At 40.3% G+C, this 17,301-nt stretch overlaps 1 protein-coding gene across 4 annotated transcripts in view; it reads left to right on the top strand.

Moving 5' to 3' along the window:
• The window catches only part of afg1lb (AFG1 like ATPase b), a 143,830-nt gene that overhangs the window by 83,520 nt on the left and 43,009 nt on the right, over positions 1-17,301 (top strand). For all 4 annotated transcript variants that reach the window (XR_007262113.1, XM_048597015.1, XM_048597014.1 and 1 more), the window contains one exon: positions 4,593-4,651. Coding sequence is in view for 3 of the 4 variants with exons in the window: in XM_048597015.1 (XP_048452972.1) it covers positions 4,593-4,651 (59 nt within the window). In the remaining variant the exon portion in view is untranslated. The remainder of the gene's footprint in view (positions 1-4,592; positions 4,652-17,301) is intronic.

Raw genomic sequence — 17,301 nt, 5'->3', positions numbered from 1 at the left:
ACCCGTGCTCAAGGATGCTGCAAAGATATCTGTTAAGGCCCCAGCTATTTTATCTGTCGCTTCCCTCAGTAACCTGGGATAGATCCCATCCGGACCTGGGGACTTGTCCACCCTAATGCCTTTTAGAATACCCAACACTTCCCCCCTCCTTATGCCGACTTGACCTTGAGTAATCAAACCTCTCTATCCCTAACCTCAACATCCGTCATGTCCCTCACCTCAGTGAATACCGACGCAAAGTACTCATTAAGAATCTCACTCATTTTCTCTGACTCCTCGCATAACTTCCCTCCTTTGTCCTTGAGTGGGCCAACCCTTTCTCTAATTACCCTCTTGCTCCTTATGTACGAATAAAAGGCTTTGGGATTTTCCTTAACCCTGTTTGCTAAAGATATTTCATGACCCCTTTTAGCCGCCTTAACTCCTCGTTTCAGATTGGTCCCACTTTCCCGATATTCTTCCAAAGCTTCGTCTGTTTTCAGTCACCTAGACCTTATTTATGCTTCCTTTTTCCTCTTTGGTAGTCTCACAATTTCACCTGTCATCCATGGTTCCCTGATCTTGCCCTTTCTATCCCTCATTTTCACAGGGACATGTCTGTCTTGCACTCTAATCAACCTCTCTCTAGAAGCCTCCCACATATCAAATGTGGATTTACCCTCAAACAGCTGCTCCCAATCCACATTCCCCAGTTCCTGTCGAATTTTGCTATAGTTGGCCTTCCCCCAGTTCAGCACTCTTCCTTTAGGACCACTCTCGTCTTTGTCCATCAGTATTCTAAAACTTAGGGAATTGTGATCACTATTCCCAAAGTAATCCCCTACTGAAACTTCAACCACCTGGCCGTGCTCATTCCCCAACACCAAGTCCAGTATGGCCCCTTCCCGAGTTGGACTATTTACATATTGCTCTAGAAAACCCTCCTGGATGCTGCTTACAAATTCTGCTCCATCTAAACCCCTAACACTAAGTGAATCCCAGTCAATGTTGGGAAAATTAAAATCTCCCATCACCACCACCCTGTTGCTCCTACATCTTTCCATAATCTGTCTAAATATTTGTGCCTCTATCTCACACTCGCTGTTGGGAGGCCTGTAGTACAGCCCCAACATTGTTACCGCACCCTTCCTATTTCTGAGCTCTGCCCATATTGCCTCACTGCTCGAGTCCTCCACAGTGCCTTCCTTCAGCACAGCTGTGATATCCTCTTTGACCAGTAATGCAACTCCTACACCCCTTTTACCTCCCTCTCTATCCCACCTGAAGCATCTATATCCTGGAATATTTAGTTGCCAATCTTGCCCTTCCCTCGACCAAGTCTCAGTTATAGCAATAACATCATACTCCCAGGTACTAATCCAAGCCGTAAGTTCATCTGCCTTACCTACCACACTTCTCGCATTAAAACAAATGCATCTCAGACCACCTGTCCCTTTGCGTTCATCATCTGCTCTCTGCCTACTCTTCCACTTAGTCACACTGACTTCATTATCTAGTTCCTTACAGGCTTTAGTTACTACCTCCTTACTGTCCACTAACCTCCTCATTTGGTTCCCATCCCCCTGCCACATTAGTTTAAACCCTCCCCAACAGCGCTAGCAAAAGCAGCCCCTAGGACATTCGTTCCAGTCCTGCCCAGGTGTAGACTGTCCGATTTGTAATAGTCCCATCTCCCCCAGAACCAGTCCCAATGTCCCAAAAATCTGAACCCCTCCCTCCTGCACTATCTGTCAAGGCACTCATTTATCCTGCCTATTCTTTCATTTCTACTCTGACTAGCACGTGGCACTGGTAGCAATTCTGAGATTACTACCTCTGAGGTCCTACTTTTTAACTTGGCTCCTAACTCCCTAAATTCTGCTTGTCGGACCTCATCCCGTTTTTTATGTATATCATTGGTGCCTATATGCACCACGACAGCTGGCTGTTCACCCTCCCCCTTCAGCATGTCCTGCAGTTGATCTGAGACATCCCTGACCCATGCACCTGGTAGGCAACATACCATTCGGGAGTCTCATTTTCGACCACAGAACCACCTATCTACTCCCCTTACAATCGAATCCCCTATGACTATAGCCCTTCCACTCTTTTTCCCGCCCTTCTGTACAGCAGAGCCAGCCATGGTGCCCTGAACCTGGCTACTGCTGCCTTCCCTTGGTGAGCCATCTCCCCCAACAGTATCCAAAACGGTATACCTGTTTTGGAGGGAGATGACTGCAGGGGACACCTGCACTGCCTTCCTGCTTTTGTTCTGCCTTTTGGTCACCCATTCCCTTTCTCCCTCAGCAATCCTAATCTGCAGTGTGACCAATTTGCTGAACGTGCTATCCACAACTTCCTCAGCATCGCGCATGCTCCAAAGTGAGTCCATCTGCAGCTCCAGAGCCATCATGTGGTCTAACAAGAGCTGCAGCTGGACACACTTCTTGCACGTGTAGGAGTCAGGGACATCAGCCACGTCCCTGAGCTCCCACATTGAGCAAGAAAAGCATAACACGGGTCTGGGATCTCCTGCCATTTTTACTTTTAGGCTTAACTTAGTCCTACTATAATATCAAATACTAGATAAATTAAATGAAAAAAGTTTGTACCAAATCACTCCACTTACCAGCACACGATTTAAAAAAAAGAAAAAGAAAAACACTTACCTTATCAACACACCAGAGACTTTTTATTTGGTCAGAGGAGGAGGGCAGGTGGGGAGACACTACACGTGTAGTGTCTCGGGTTTACCCACTGCCCAAATATATCAGTTCACTCAACTTCCGAGAGCGCAATTCGACCACTCCCACTCAGCTCCGCTGCCGAAATGAAGAACTTACCTCCCAGCAGGCCCCTGGTCCTCGCTCTCACCGCTCCCGCTGCCGCTGCCGCTGCAAAAAATGGAGGTCGCTGATTGCACGAGGTAAGTTTTTAACTGGGAAACTTACTTCCCGGCAGCCCCCTGGTCCTTGCTCTCACTGCTAAATAGCCCCAAACTGTTCAGCCGCTCCCTGTAGCTCAAATTCTATTTAGCAATGAAGTTTGAAAAATGTACAGGTTCATTATTGGATTTGAGGTTGCAGTGATAAGACCAGGTCTGCTTCCAGACTGCAGCCATCCTTGTGTCTGGCTTAATTCTACTGTGCATGTTCCAATCTCATTTGCTACGCAGCATTGTTCATGGGACCTTCAACTCTGCAGCTTCTTCCACCTAGCATTGCCATTAAGTCTTTTTTCTGGAGCTTGATGACTTCATTGTTAGCTTACAGTTGAACGAGTGTTGACAGTCCTTCAGTACACTACTTCAAGTACCTGTTAATCATATGAGATGGACAGTCTTGGTTGGTTGCTGCTTAACAGCATGGATCATTGCAGCTGATCCTGTTACCCTGACACAAAGTACCACTTTGAGCAAGATGTGCTGGGCAACAATTGGGACAGAACCTATTTCTGTTCCTTGTAATATTTCTTAAATGGTGAATTCTATAGCATTATAAAAACGTAAAGTACCATTTAATCTTAGTGAAACAACTGGCAAATGGTTATATCCATGAAAATTTACCGGCTAGAATTTTCTTCCTTTTTCTTTGGCACGTTTTAACTCTTCTTGCGAGGATGGGGGTTCCTTGGTGACATATTGACCTGCAAATGCTGGTTGCCATCTTTATCACTCCAAAATGGCTATTCTTCAAATGTAAGTTTGACAGGATGTATGTCTTCAGTGGAAAGAACAGCTGAGAACAATCCTATCCTCACCAGACATTCAAGTACAGGTACTTTCTCCCATTCTGCTCTACCTTATTGTTTTTCACCCCCACCCCACCCCCACTCTCATTCCCAAAACAATGGCACTGAGATCAATCACACTCAGACTGAGACTAATAAAGCATGAACTCAGCAATAAACATTAGACCAGGGTCTGAGCATGTTTCGGTTCTGGTTCAGTTTTTCTAACCACGTGAGATTGTGGAATGGTTAGGGGTAGGCCCGAATAAAACATTCAAATGGCATTAATGGTCCATACTTCTGAGCTGCTTTGTCATTTAGATCGGTTATGATACTTCAGTAAAATGTGATGATAGTAGTGAGTTAAAAGCCTGGTTCTTGCCAATAACCAGTTTTTAAAGAAATCGAACATTCTGTGCTGAAGAGGCAGATGTTCCAACAACTATTCGTGAATACCTCTAAACATATATTAACCACGAAAGTTGTCTCTTACATACAACTTGAATCTGTTCATCATAATTTATTTTAAAAGTATTCTGGTGGACTATCCCTCTGTATGTGAGTAGTGGCAGCACCAGGCATTTATATGGTCCTTGTATAAAAATAAACCTTTTATCTCTCTCTCTTTCAAAGTTGACTTGTGTCACAAGTCTACATTGTAGACTTTTCTACTTCAGATGGTCTGTGGACTTTGTGCTCTTGTTCACATAATAACTATCACTGATCAATAAAATGAACTCTCTGTATTGCTCAAGCAGGAATCAATTTTGTGTCTTTGGTCTTGTTATTATCTGCTATTGTTGGGGGGATGTATTTGCCAAAGTAAAAAAGGAAATGCTATTATCTAGCTAAGTAGCAAAGCTAATACCAATTTTCTCTTTCAGACCTCTATAAAAATGGGCTTCAGAGGGCTAACTTTGTGCCATTCATTGCTGTCCTGAAGGTAAAGGAAGTCATGTTTTGATGTTTTTCTCTCTGACTGTAATATTGATAATCAGGGTTTACACAGGTTCCTTTGATCTTGCCTTCAAGGAGAATGCAGCTAATAATTACTCCACCAATGCTGATAATGGAATTGCTATTCGAAAAGCAGAATCGAACAATGACAGGTCCTTAGATTTTTGAGTGGGCACACTGCAACTAGATAGCTTGTTTTTTGCTTAACTCTGTGATTGCCACAGGCAGTTTTGAAACAAGAAATGTGCAAGGGTATTTTGTGGAGGAATCTTGCAGGTGTGATGTTAAGGAGAGAAAAAAATGTACTTGTGTAGACAACATCTGAATGAAGTTTTGAATCAGTGTGTACACTGCTTAAGTACATTAATTATGTTCCAACCATTGTTGAGGGACCTATTCTTTTAAACGCAGACTTTGTAGTGGGTTTGGCATGATTGTTAGGGAAGTGGTTAACCTCTAGACAGCTTACTGGATTTATGTAATTGTTCCTGTTAAGGCAGGATTTTAATCTCTGAATAGTGAAGAGAAACTGAATTTTGGGTTTTTTTTGTTGTTTTAGGCACAACTCTAAGTTTAACATTTTTTTTGAAAGAACATTTGTAGCTTCTCACAGTTTGATTCTTAGTCATTCTGTATACAGAATGTTACATTTTATTGATTGTATGCATCCACAAGAGAAGAAACTGCAAGCCAGCATGAAGACTACGGATGCGGGTTGGTGTCTGAAAGTTTCCTGACACTTAATCTGGCAACCGTGTTTATAACACATTTTTCAGCAATCTTTTTCATACTAAGACTCAAAAAATTCATTGCTTCTATTGCACACATTCAGCTCATTCTACTCATTGTTTACTTGAATGATTTCTACTTAGGAAATGGAGGGCCATTGTCAAAAGTCATAGATGGTGTCTGTTTGGTTGATATTGCAAACATTGTGAAAGACAGCATCAAAACGCACAAAGAGATAAATGGTGTTAGAGTGATTAAAACCATAAGGTAGAGGAGAAGGATTAGGCCATTCAGCCCATCAAGTCTGCTCTGCCATTCAATCACGGCTGATATGTTTCTCAACCCTATTCTGCCTTCCCCCCATAATCCCATTAGATGACGTCAACTTTTGTAAGGCAAATTATGATATGTTATGAGAATTAAGGAGACTATTTTTTGGTGGAAGATTAGAATCCAAATGGGTAAAACAATAAAGAGAACACAGATACATCAATCACTGAAAGTAGTAACACAGGATAAGGCCATCCAAATTGAAGCTTTCACTTCTGGAGGTTCAAAACTCAAAAGCAAGAAGGTAATGCTCAGTTTAAGTAGAATCAAGGTTAGATCGTGTGCAATACTGAGTGGTTCTGTTATCAATATCACAAAAAGGGATATTGAAACATGAGAGTGGAATAAAGATGTGCAAGGATGTTACCAGAATTGAAAAGCTGAAGGGATGAAACTACTCAAGTAGAGGTGTAGCATTAGTATCACTGGACCAGTAATCCAGAGACCCATGCTAAAGCTCTGGGACCATTGGTGTGAATCCAGCCATTTTGTGAAATTTAAATTCAATTAATAAAGCTTGAACTAAAATCTAGTTTCATGGTGATCATGGAACCTGTGTTGATTGTGGTAAAATCCGGTTTAATAATGTCCTTTTAAGGAAGAAATATCTGCTACCTGGTCTGGCCAACATAACACTGTGGGTGTCTCTTAACAGCCCTCTGAAATGGCTGAGCAAGCCACCAGTTATATCAGACTGCTACAAAGTATTATACCAGACTGCGTCGACCAAGGCACTGGAAATAACAGTAGCACACTCAACTCTGTCGGCCCTGCAAAGTGCTTGCTAACCTGTGCCAAAATTGGGAGAGCTGCCCCATAGACAAGCAGACCAATGCCTGTAATAGTCATTCCCATGGAATCATACCCTACAGACTAAGTCCCAGACACCACCATCACTATCCACCAGAAGTTTTGGCACAGTGGTATACAATTGCGTGGGAATTGCTATCGGAGTCCTCAGTATTGATTCTGGACCCCATGCAGTTTCATGGCATCGGATGAAACATGGGTAAGGAAACATTCTTAGCCAATGAATTAGTTCTCCTCCATGTTGAGCAACATTTGGAGGGCACACAAGGGCACAAAATACTCTGGATGAGGGACATCAGTGTTCGTGACCAAGAATGGCTCATTAGCATCACTGCTGACTGAGTTGGCCAAGACCAAAGGGCACAGCTCCTAGACTGGGTCTGTGGCAGATGGTGAGTGAACCACCTTCAGCTGCTTTCGCAGTGAACTTCCCTCCATCTTAAGATCAGAAATTAAGATGTTCACTGATGATTGCATGATGTTCAACATCATTTGTGACTCCTCAGATACTGAAGCAGCCCATGTTCAAATGCAGCAAGACTAAGACAATATCCAGACTTGGCTAACATGTGGCAAGTAACATGCATGCCATTACCGTCTTCAACAAGAATGAAACTAACCATCCCTTGAAATTCAATGTCATTGCCATTATTGAATCAACATTCTGGTGATTACCATTGACCAGAAACTGAACTGAACTAGCCATATAAATACTGTGGCTACGAGAGAAGATCAAAGGCTAGGAATACTACACCAATAACTCACTTCCTGACTCCCCAAATCCTGTCCACCACCTACAAGGCATAAGTCAGGAGTGTGATGGAATACTCCCCATGTGCCTGGATGAGTGAAGCTCCAACAATAATCAAGAAGCTTGACATCACCCAGGACAAACCAGCCCGCTTGTTTGGCATTGCATCCACAAGCATCCATCCGCCACCGACGCACTGCGCAGCAGTGTGTACTATCTATAAGGTGCACTGCAGAAATTCACCAAGGATCATCCTCCGACAGAACCTTCCAAACCCACAAGTGCCAGGCAATGATTGCTTCCAACACATAAAACCCAATCATCTTTGCTTGACATTCAATGGCGTAATCATTGCTGAGCATCCACTATCAATATCCTGGAGGTTATAATTGTCTAGAAGCTGAACTGACCACTATATAAATACTTTGGTTACGAGAATGGGTCAGAGGCTGGGAATTCTCTGGTAAGTAACTCAACTTGACTGCTCAAAATCTGTCGACAGACATGAGGGGTATAATAGAACACTGCCCCCACCCCCCACCCACCCCCATTTAACTGGATGAGTGAGTTCGAACAACCACGGAAAGCAGCACAGGATAGGATGTCAGCAAATGAAGAGCAAGTCCCTCCCATGTGTTATGCTAAAAGACTTCTTGATGTATGGCACTGAGTAAATGGTGAGACACAGCCATTGTCAGCAATGGATTGTCAAGAATAAACTCCCAAAGAGTGGAGACACATCAAACAGGTGTCCTCCTTTCACCTAGAGTTGCAGTGTTCTATTCCTGTACATCTTTCACTCAGTTCCATAAAAGACAAAACCTGTCCAAGGAAATGTTGAAAACTAAGATTAAAACCTTTTGTGATATTGAAACGACAATACAGTAAAAGCCAGTATGCTTATTTCATCCCCTGCCCCAAATTATATCTATCGCAATCCATTTAGTGGAAAGTAAAATCAGTGTGTAACAATCTTGTTCATTTTTAGGGTATATTTTTGTATACCTGAAAATAAACAGCCTGACTGTATCCCTTATAAGGAATCTACCATACAGAGGATTTTTAAAGAGCTGCAGGAGTCTTGCATCAATTTGAAAAACTTAAATTTGGTTGAAATGGGCGCTGCTTCCACTGGACCAATCAATCTCCCAGGGTGTAAGGTTTTAAAATGAGAGAAAAATGAAATAACCCTAACAATAAATTAAAATCAAGAACACTCAATGTTCCTGTCTTTCAGTTGATCCTTTTATTAATCAGTAAAGGCAAAACATTCAAAACTTTAAATATTTCTCTCTTTGACACACATCCTAAGTTACCAAATCAAGCAACTAACTTGATAGTACGACGTAATTTCAGAATTCACAACATATCGGTCTTACTGTGGATAGGTAGAACTGAAACTTTGATGATGTGACCGCTGTGATGCCTTTACCATCGTGAACAAACATAACTGTTGCGTTGTACGGGAGAACACTGACCTCTGTTGTCATTTGTTGAGCTTTAAAACATTTAATTTTGTAAAAGGTCGTTTCCAATAGATACTATGAGCCATACTGATCACATAGCACATAGCTAATGGATACTGAGATGATAAACAATTTTTCCTTGAAAGCTTCTTAATAGATAGATTGATGCTTCTTAGTATTTTTGCTACTTGAATATCTCTGTTCCATTAACAAGCATCATTCCAATAGCAAATGGTGTGAGCAATTAACCATCCTCTTAGTGTCATCTGCCTGGAAGCTTAAATTGAGTTGTCAGATTGCAGCCTTATAAGACTTTGACCCTACAACAGCCTTTTATAAGCTACAATGACCCAAAGACCAACCTGTGAGGTCAGTACTGTGACCTTTGTGCGGCTGTCACCTGAGCTGAGTACTGGGGTTAATCTGTTGCCGACATATTTGCTTATCAATTGACTTTGCAGTGCAGAGTCTGTCCACTGATGTCAATTTAATTCTTAGCTGTTCATGACAAGTTCTGTATCTTTGCCACATTTTTTGCATCAATTTTTTAAAATATGCCTTTCCTCCTCACTTCAAAAGTATGTAAGGCTTATTTGGTAACGCACAATTAGGCCCATATCAATGGTGTATTCTTTAAGTTTCTAATGAAGGTCTTGCTATAACCAAGCCTTGCCCACTAACTCCCACTCTAGTTGAAAGGATCAGGGCCCATAATGAAACTAATAAATTTCCTCTGTTTTTGGTGTACTGATGTAATGCCGAATCAAGTTTTCTGTTTTTAATCCCAGGGCAATTAGTATAGTCATTGGGATTTTTAAGTTCTTTGTTACAGGCCACCTCGGAGGTCTGCAGAGAAGAACCCTAATCCAATAAACGTCTCATTTAGATCATGAAAAGAAAGACTAAGGAGAAGCCCCACAGGAGAGGTCGTTTCCACTGCCTCTAAGCAGCAACACTATGGGGAACTGTCAAATTAACCAGGAGGTCCCCATATTTAACATGCATTTTCTGTTGAAACTAATAATAGAATAATTATTTAATGCAGGTAGAACCTTTATAACAGGCCATAAAAGAAATAATAATTGTCCTCCAAAGAACTTGCCATTATGTTAGCTGTCTTGCAAAAGGCATGGGGGAGGGTGTGAGAAATGCAAGTAATAAATAGCTCTGGCTGAAGTTGGTCACAGAAAAAAGAATTGATAATTAGATGTAATTAGGGTGTATGAATCGTTGTCTTCTGTTTTGGGAATGAATAAATTTGGAAGAAAAAACCCTTGTGGTGAAAATGCTTTGATGTAAGAAGAGTAGTTGTGGCTTGGCAGCATAAAGGCAGTGTTTTATACTTTTTGCATAATAGCTGTAACACAGAAATGGTGAAAGGACTATAGCCCCCTATTTGCTTTAGACCAAGTGCTTTGAGGTTGGTTGATTCTTTTCAAACAAAAAGCATCAAAAGTTTTCAGCTGTTGGTAATGAGGAGTAGACCTCAACACAGCTGAAGGAGTGAGTTATCTCTAGTTTCTCCCTCTGGATTGAACAATAACAGATCAAAAAATTGAACTCGCGTCTTAATAATGATTGAGGCGCAAGGTAGAGTTTGTAGGTTGGAAAAGTGTTTTAACTTGACTTTTTACAGGCTGTGGTGTTACATATAGTAATGCAGCATGCAAATATGACTTGTAAAAGAAAGTACAAGTACTGTTCACAGATGTAAACCTGTTCCTGTTTTGTTGCTGATGGTGGGTTGGACATTCTCACTGGAGATGATGATTTTATTGCAAAAAAACAAATGCACATCACGCTGCTATTTTGGCTTCTTCCTGAGTGATCACTGTGTATAAAAGGAAAATAACTACAGAGGGTTGTTCCAGCACTGTTTAGAATTGGTTCCTTGTGCAAACATAGCAACTGAGAACTACTAATTCTTCCCCTGGTTTTACTAATGTGCTGTTGTTTCTGTTCATGTTTTGCCTATCAACGACAAGGGAATAAAGGTTTGTTACAGGACTTCTAGAAGGAACTGTGTTTCAAATTTACAGCAATATGTTAGATTTTAAAAGCTAGTGGATTGACATATCTGTTTCAAAATTAATAAGATAATTAAACTGTAAAGGTTTCTTCAGTGTTGCACAACGACAGTCAGCCTATTTTGTTTTATCATTGAATCCTCTAATCCTATATTCAGCTTGGTTCTAATGTCCAAAAAATGTTATAGACTAAAGCTGAAAAGTTTCTGGGGAAAAGGCATTCAATTAAGCCAGAATGAGGTAAAAAGTTGGATGCTAGATTAAGCTGATTTCGTCTCTTGTCCATTGAGGTGTTGGTTTATAATTTCAGTACATTTAACATTCAAAGGAAGTACTTTCAAAATGGGGTTTAATTTCTTCTAATGCCACACTTGTTTGTTGTTCCCATGTGTATGCATAATCTACTGGAGGTGTTTAAGATGATGAGCTAATTGATAGGAAACTATTTTTTCTGGTGTGGGTGTCAGGGGCATAACCTTGAAGTTAGGGCTAAGCCATTCAGTGGCGATGTTGGGAGTACTTCTTCACACAAATGGTAGTTGAAATCTGGAACTCTGTCCCCCAAAAAGCAGTTGTGGCTGGGTGTTAATTGAAAATTGCAAAACTGAGATTAAAATGCTCTAGCCTAACACACATGTAGTGGATTTAAGATGATCTAATTGCTTGGAGGAACAAGTTTAAAGGAATGATTTGCTCTTGATCCACTGTTCCTCCATGTGTGAAAATAGAAAATACTTGTAAAGCAAAAGCACTGCATCCATGCTTAAAAAAAGACTTGAGTTAATTAGAAACATGTTTTAAAGTGCAGGTAAAGAGTGGTTATGGGTATTTGTCACCAACGAAAAAATCTTTGTATTGTTTCACTCAGACCTGCCCTGATGGAATCATAATGTCTTTTTGTGGATTTTTCCTCACAGTCACTTGAGTGTGTTTTAGTGTTTCAATCTTGATTCTCAGCCTTTGGCTCAGATTTTATTGTGATAGATGTTGTTAAATGCCCTACCATAGGTTAAGACTTAGCCATGTACCAAAGGGGCAGGCGATGGCCTAGTGGTATTATCGCTGGACTGTTAATCCAGAGACCCAGATAACGTTGTGGGGACCTGGGTTTAAATCCAGCTGCGGCAGATGGTGTAATTTGGATTCAATAAAATATTTGGAATTATGAATCTAATGATGACCATGAATCCATTGTCGATTGTTGGAAAAACCCATCTGGATCACTAATGTCCTTTGGGGAAGGAAACTGCCATCCCTACCTAGTCTGACCTACATGTGACTCCAGATACACATCAATGTGACTGACTGACTCTGAAGTGCCCTCTGGGCAATTAGGGATGGGCAATAAATGCTGCCTAGCATCCCATTAATGAATAAAGGAAAAAGATTTTGGTGGTTTTGTGTGGCAAAAAGTGAAAGTGTGAGCTGATAATGTTCAAAGTGAATGCATCTTTTGCATCTATGGTCTGTTCTTGTTTTGTTTGTGCCCTTTCCACACCAATTCTTTGTACATATTGCTTCCAGGTTTGATTTCTTTGAAGATTTCTGACCTGTCCTCCATTTCCCCCACACTTTACTAAATTTATCTAATCTTGAGCTTTGCCCCACACAGGACCACCTCCCTGACCCCCTCCCCCCACCTCCCACCCCCAACCAAGTCCCTTCAATGACCCTCTTGACAAGTTTCACCGGTTCCCTGTGCTGCTGCAAAATGATTTCAAGATAGTCTCTTCACCTTCAATGCCATTTAAGCTTCACCTACCACTGAAAGGGTTTCACAGTGACTGACCATTTCAGCAAGGTTGGAAAGATGTTGAGAACTGGGGGAGAAATGTTTCCGGTAAATTTCCATTTTACAAAGTGGAAAGTAATTACAATTTTAAGTTGTGTGACTAAAAGACCCTCCCTCTCATCCCCACCTCCTTGATCTGACACAACCTGTCCATCTTCTCTCCCACCTGTCCGCCCCTCCCACCTCACTGACCAATCCTCACCACTCCCTACCTGCACTCACGGATCACCATCCCACCTACCTTCCCCAGCCCCACCCCTCCTCTCTCTCTTTATTTCTGACATCCCTTCCCCCTCCCCATTTCTGAAGAAGGGTCCTGACCCGAAACACCAGCTTTCCTGCTCCTCTGATGCTGCCTGGCTTGCTGTGTTCTTCCAGCTCCATACTGTGTTATCGTGCCTCCATTTTATGCATGTGAACAAAGAACAAAGAAAATTACAGCACAGGAACAGGCCCTTTGGCCCTCCAAGCCTGCGCCAATCCAGATCCTCTATCTAAACCTGTCGCCTATTTTCCAAGGATCTGTATTCCTCTGCTCCCTGCCCATTCATGTATCTGTCTAGATACATGTGTTAAAACAAAAAAAAATTTGAAGCTGACACTTTTTTTTAAGCAGACAAGCCACTGCTTTGATTATTACTGAATCTACTATCGAAAGAAATACAATGAGAAAGGTGCAGAATCGAGATCTGAAGTAAACAAAAAATAATTGAATAACAACTTACTAGAAGACATAACGCTAAAAGTATTTTAATAAGGAAAATCTATCAGATTTTTATTGTACCTCAGTTGTAGGATGTGGAATGCCTCTTCAGAAGTCAGGTTGGAAGCAGATTTCCTTATAGCCTTTTAAAAAGAAAATAGATATATATTTGAAAAAGTAAAAAGTTGTTTAAAAGAAAGAATGATTAGAATGGGCAGTTTTCGATAACCTACGAAGATGTGCTAGGCTGAATAGCTTCTGACAGTTATTTTGAGGAACCTTAATAGAATACTAAATTATATCCCTTCTTAAAAAGCTGAACTATATAACATACTTTTAAAGTGAATCCATTTCAAACTCACCAGATTATGGCTTTTTGGAACTTGTAGCTTGAGATTTTGTATCTGAAAACAAAGACAGTGCAGGGGTACTGAGAAAGCATTGCAGTGCCTCACTTAAATGGGATTATATGTATTCATGTCTCATGCAGGGTCTAGTAGTTGACTTGACAATCTTCATTTATGCATTTTGAGCACTTCACTATGCAATTATGAATGATTCAAAGAATCAGTCCTTAACAACCTAAATTTTAAAGGCTGATTAGGACAAGGATTGATAGTATAGTAGGGCAGAACTTGTTGCAGCATCATTTCTGGAATCATTATTAATCATTTCTGGTCAGAAACGTTTCTGTATGTTGCTGACTGTCTTCAGCTATGGCATTTAACTCTTGGGCTACCAATCACCACATTTTGTTAAATTTAATCCCCACATAACTAAACTTGGGATGCAAGAGCTCTGAATTGTTAGTCTGGGTAGCCTCATTAAGAAGAATACTAATGTAGATTGCTTGAAAATTACTATACCTGTTTACATGTTTTCCTTCCAGCTACTGTGAAAACCAATCTGGTCAATATTATTCGGTGAAAGTACTGAATTTCCTTCCTGTATACTTTTAGCACCTTTGCATGAGAATAACTGACTCTTCTCTAGGATAAAAAAAATAGTAAAAGGGAAATACTGTGGATTATGGAAATCTGAAATGAAAAACAAAGTGCTGGAGATATTCAGTAGGTCTGACAACATCTGCAAAGTGAGAATTAGAGTTGTTGTTTTGAGTCCAATGTGAATGTTCTGAATTCTTTTTGAGTGCTGGACATTTACTTTGGTGAATTTGATCAAAGAGTACCCACTGAGGTTCAAGAGATCCATTATGCCATGTCTCTTAGCTGGTAAAAGCCCAGTATGATAATGTATTTGGTAGATGCACTCCTGTGTGATTGTCATTGTGTTGAGCATGAACTGGCATTCTTGAACGCACTGCATGGACAGACCTTGTATTTGAATGGAGCTGAACACTTAACTGCTGGCAGTAGCTTTCTGATATAAGCATGCTGATTTAGTAGAATTTCTACAGAGCTACTAAGAAGTCAATAGTAAAAGTGATGCAACATACATTTTTGTGTTAGCTATTTCTCTTCACTCATCCTTTGTGTAGCAGAAAGTAATAAATAACGTACAACTGTCTTGTATTTTAATATTGTCCGAAAGGAGCTGTGCGTGGAAACATGAACATGTCACAATAGTTATGACCATCCATAAGATAGCTAACTGAAGCCCAGAACGGGCCTGATTTCTGTTGATAGCTACAGTTGGACCAGTAACTACAAAAATAGTCAGGTTTTCTTGGTTACAAAGGTGTATAATGAGAATTTTATCTCGAGCAGCAACCTGGAAAACTGTAAGTGGTCAGCAAGGTGCAAAGGTTTTGTTAAATATGCCAGAAGTTTTCAGAACTTGCTTTATCTTGTTCATAACATCACCAGAAAGTTCCTTATTCATGTCATGCAAACTGCAGCTTTGTTCTGTTTATTGCCTTTGCACGTATGCCTAACCTTTTGTCCTTTTGCAGCGCAGAAACTTCCATGATCTAGAGTCTCAATAGGTTGCAAAGATACATCAGAGATGAAAGATTGCATCATTGAAAATCACTATAATGCCTGTCAAGAACCCTGACAGCGTGAATAAAAGTAATTCAAGACAATTATTTCCAATTATAGAGGGTAAATGAAAGACGGGAATCAAGCCACAGTATCTTTTAAAAAAAACATAATACTGCAATATAGCAGATCAAGTTGAGAAATCTAAAAATATGATTTAGCCTTAATCCCTGTGTACCATAGAGCTTGATTTTTTTCCTTTGTACATCTCCCTGTCATTTATTAACAATTGCTTGTCCTGTGAATAACTCTTTGCAACTTTTAAAACAAACTTTGTGAATAATTTTCTGCCATGAGGCATTGGATCCTTTAGCACATGGCAATACTGGGCAATGGGTGTAAAGATGTACCTCACTATAGATATGAACCATGTTTTATATCTTAAGACACATGTTTTGGATTTCAAACTTTGAAGGAAAAATACATCTGAGGAAATTATCCCCTTTCCTTCCTTATCACCCAGCTCCTGCCCTGGAAGCAGATTGATAAATCATTAAGACTATCTCTTCCTTGAGGAAATAGATTCAGTTTACACCAGTAAAAGTGTAGCTTTGGGAAATCCATTTTGTCACATCTCTTGGCTGGTAAAGGTCTAGTTGATAATGTATTTGGTCAGTGCATTCCTATGTGTTTACCTTTGTATTGAACATGAATTGGCATTCTTGAATACACTGAATGGCAAACCTTGTATTTGAATGGAGCTGAACACTTAACTGCTGGCAGTAGCTTTCTGTAAGCATGCTGATCCTTGCTCAGTTTACTAATGGTATAGGATTTTTTTTAAACAACAATGGAAATTATTGGTTAAAGTGATGTAGTACATTCCCATTCTTCCTATTGACATTACCCCATATGAAGAAACAACAAAACTCAATCAAAAACCTTATCTTTGAAATTATTACTAACATTTGATGATGATGATGACAACATCAACAGTAAAGATCTGATCAAATCAATAGTTGATTATTAAAATCAGTAGTTTATTTCAGTAATAATCTAACGTCGACTTGAGTAAAGGTATTTCTTTCCCTCTTTGGCAAAATGTATTTTACTTCTTAAAAATTCAGCTATAAAGAATTTTCATTGTTTAAGTTTTTTTATATCTGTTCCTCTTTGGTTATTAGGGTAGGTCACATGGGGAAAGTGGGGTTTACAGCTTTTGTGATTCTATACTGCTTCTTCTAGCTACTTTTGGCTCTTGTACTTGAGACAACTTTTGTAAGTAAATCCTGGTTCCCTATACCCCTGAAAAAGTAGCTCTACTTGCCCAGCTATCAGAGTGAATTGATGGTGCGCTTGGGGATTGACAGAGAACCCATTTTGTTGTCTACCCTCAATGTAGTCTACCAAGACTTTGAAAAGAGCCAGAAAAGTATTTGAGAGATAGTAGGAACTGCAGATGCTGGAGAATCTGAGATAACAAGGTGTAGAGCTGGATGGACACAGCAGGCCAAGCAGCATCAGAGGAGCAGGAAGGCTGACGTTTCGGGTCTAGACCCGGATGTGCGCTAACTGCAAAACACTTTTTTAAAAAAGTTTGTTTAATAAAAGTGAATAGAAACAATGCAACTTATTTTTGTACTTGTTTGTCTTAACTTGTCCTTTGTGGAGCAGAAAATACATGATGTGCAATTGTATTGTATCTTAATAATCTCATAGCAATCCTTCTGCTTTTCTCAGCTTTTATCAAATGTATCGGAATAACTATTTCTGCTTAAGGACTCAGGAAGACCTCTCGATTTTGAACTTAGAAGTTTGATAAATTACTGTTTAAGGAAAAGTGACTATAGTGATTGTAACAAGGTCAGCTAGGAGGGCCTCATAGAAAATGACTTCCCTGATTAACAGTCACAATCAGATCCAATCAGGGAGACCTGGCTGACAGATAAAAATAGAAGTGTCAGACATCCTAACACTCTTGGGAGTTGATTCAATTAAGTTGTACCAGAGTCAAGGACTTTTCGCTGTAACTAAAGGATGTTTTGATGACGGAGATACCAGCCTCTGTGGTGTTATTTCAGTGGCAAC

The sequence above is a fragment of the Rhincodon typus genome, chromosome 5 (assembly GCF_021869965.1).
Source record: "Rhincodon typus isolate 14 chromosome 5, sRhiTyp1.1, whole genome shotgun sequence".
NCBI lineage: Eukaryota > Metazoa > Chordata > Chondrichthyes > Orectolobiformes > Rhincodontidae > Rhincodon > Rhincodon typus.
The sequence above is the reverse complement of the archived record's forward strand: the minus strand, read 5'-3'. Positions and strand labels throughout refer to the sequence as shown.